The following is a 2,817-nucleotide window of genomic DNA, read 5'->3' on the forward strand; positions in this document are numbered from 1 at the left end:
TAATTTCAAGAAGTCATATGGGTCTTTCATCAAACACTTGGTGTGCATCCCTTTATGACAAGAACTTAGAGAGGAGTGAAAATGTAGCACCCCATAAAGCATCATCAATCCTCATATCACACCACTAAATACAAAAGAAAGCAAGTAAATCAAACAAACCTATCAATGCAAGAGTAAGCTCTACTTAGAACACCCATGAGAAAATGAAAGGAAATAAGGAAAGAAACTGCAACAAACAAAGAGGATATGAATGTAACTACTTAAAAAAATAAGAGCATGTACTTGAGGGGATGGAAAAAAAGAAAGGGGAACTAAAAATAAAGATTTAGAAAGGGGGGTACCTTAAAGGGGGAGGAAGGAGATAGGGTATGGAGGTGAGGGAAGGGTTAGTGAAGGAGAGGAGAAGGAAAAGAGGTATGGGCCGCCGGAAGGGGTGGTTGCCGTCGGAGGTGGCGGAGAAAAAGAGGTAGGGATGGTGGAGGAGGGTAGAGGTGAAGAAGAGGGGTGATGGTAAAAAGAAGAAAAGAAAAGGGAGGGAGAAAGGTACACTCTCATTCAATTGGTTCGCGAAACCGATGCGTGCGCGCCATGCGCGCGTGCGCGCACACGGGGTAAAAGCAATAATGACGTGGACGCGCATAGTGCGCGTGTGCGTGAAGTAGCAAAATGTGAGTGTGCGCGTGAGCGCCAGGTGCGCATGCGCGTGCATATGTGAAGTGCCCTCAGCACAAGCTGGGCACAACTTTGGCCCAACTCTCGGGAAAGAGTGCCTGAAAGTAAAGTTTTGTTGAGTGACGTGGACGTGCACGGTGCGCTAATGCGCCGCTAGGCAATATAGTCGAGGTACGCGTGCGCGCCAGGTGCTACTACGCGTGAATTCAGTTGGGCTAGTAGCATGGAATTGGCCCAACAAGGGCATAACTCTCTGGCTGATGGCTCCTAGATCGCAAAAAGCAGTGGGGACGCGCACGCGGCTAGCGCGCGGACATGCGCCTTTGCGCGAATTACCATGGAGGCGTACGCGGCTCGTGCACACACGCGTGATGTTGGTTATGCCCAGGGCTCAATACTGGCTCAGAAGTTGCACAACTCTCTGGTAAGTGGTTCAGGAATTGCGAAAGCCGAGGGGCGCGGACGCGCACAGTGCGCGGACGCGTGTCTACCCCCCCCTTTTTTTTGAATGAGTAGAAAAGAAAGCCTAATTATCATGTTATTCACTGGCCAAACAAGCCAAAGAAGTCAAAAACACCTAAAATCAATGCATAATCTAAAGAGAAGTGTGCATCTACCACACAATCGAGTCATTCATGGAAAAATCAATGCAAGTCTTTATGAACAAGTCATCCAAGGTAGTCACAAGCAATTCTAATCAAGCAAAAGTGTAGCTAAGCAATTACAAAACAATGGAGAATTCAAAAACTATACACAAAGGGAAGAAAGGATAGATCTCACCATGGTGGGGTGTCTCTCACCTAGCACTTTTATTTAATGTCCGTAAGTTGGACTTTCACTTGTTCATTGCTCTTTGCGAAGAGGTGCATCTTCCAAAAGGAATACCTCACTCTCTTTGTTGCTCTTCATTTGTTCACCATGATACAACTTGAGACGGTGCCCATTGACCTTGAAGATATCCGACCTTGAGGGATGGCACAAATGGTAAACCCCATAGGGTTCCACTTTCACTACTTGATATGGGCCTTCCCATTTCGACCTTAGTTTACCGGGCAACAATCTCAATCTAGAATTGTAAACAAGGACAAGATCACCGGCCTTGAATTCTTTACCTCTTATGTTCCTATCATGGATGGCTTTCATTTTTTCCTTGTAAAGTCTAGAGTTCTCATAAGCTTCAAGCCTCAAACATTCCAACTCCGCTAATTGTAGCTTCCTCTCAATTCCGGCTCCCCCCAAACTTGGATTACACTCTTTGATGGCCCAATACGCCTTGTGCTCTATTTCCACAGGCAAATGACAAGCTTTGTCATACACCAACCGAAAGGGACTCATGCCAATTGGCGTTTTGTATGCCATTCAGTAGGCCCATAATACATCGGTGAGCTTGGTACTCCAATCTTTCCTATTGGGTTTCACAATCCTTTCCAAGATGCGTTTAATCTCCCGATTGGAAACTTCGGCTTGGCCATTTGTTTGTGGGTGGTAGGCCGTGACTACTTTATGCATGATGTTATACTTCTTCATGAGTCCTGCCATTCTTTTGTTGCAAAAGTGTGAACCTTGGTCACTCACGATTGCTCGTGGGGACCCAAATCTACAAATGATATTATTTCTCACAAAAAAAGGACTACGTTAGCATCATCCGTCCGGGTGGGTACCGCTTCTACCCATTTGGACACATAATCAACGGCGAGTAAAATGTAGAGGAAACCATTAAAATTTAGGAATGGCCCCATGAAGTTAATTCTCTACACATCGAAAATCTCACAAAAAAGCATGGTTCGTTGGGGAATTTCATCCTTCTTAGAGATATTACCAAATCTAATGCATTGAGAACAAGATTTACAAAAATGAGAAGAGTCTTTAAAGAGGGTTGGCCACTAAAAACCACAATTTAGGAATTTTCTTGCCGTTCTTTGAGGTCCAAAATGGCCTCCTCCTTCGGAGGAGTGGCAAGCTTCCAAGATTGAGTAGAATTCGGTTTGTGGAATGCACCTCCGAATTACTTGATCCGCCCCACATCTCCAAAGGTATGGGTCATCCCACACATAGTATTTGGATTCACTTTTTAGCTTATCCCTTTGGTGTTTGGAGAGATTAGGAGGAAAGGAGCAAGATACTAAGTAATTGGCGATGGATGCA

At 45.1% G+C, this 2,817-nt stretch overlaps 1 protein-coding gene across 1 annotated transcript; it reads right to left on the reverse strand.

The window, feature by feature from the left end:
• Positions 1-1,515: 1,515 nt before the first annotated feature.
• Positions 1,516-2,007, reverse strand: LOC148576459 (uncharacterized). Its single transcript, XM_088502725.1, has one exon. It carries the CDS (start codon positions 2,005-2,007, stop codon positions 1,516-1,518), a length of 492 nt encoding a protein of 163 aa, XP_088358851.1.
• Positions 2,008-2,817: the final 810 nt, after the last annotated feature.

The sequence above is a fragment of the Arachis ipaensis genome, chromosome B1, assembly GCF_059453495.1.
Source record: "Arachis ipaensis isolate K30076 ecotype BB chromosome B1, ASM5945349v1, whole genome shotgun sequence".
Lineage (NCBI taxonomy): Eukaryota > Viridiplantae > Streptophyta > Magnoliopsida > Fabales > Fabaceae > Arachis > Arachis ipaensis.

Excerpts from the sequence above, each read along its gene's own strand:
- LOC148576459 (XM_088502725.1), bottom strand. The coding sequence starts at position 2,007 with ATGAGTCCCTTTCGGTTGGTGTATGACAAAGCTTGTCATTTGCCTGTG.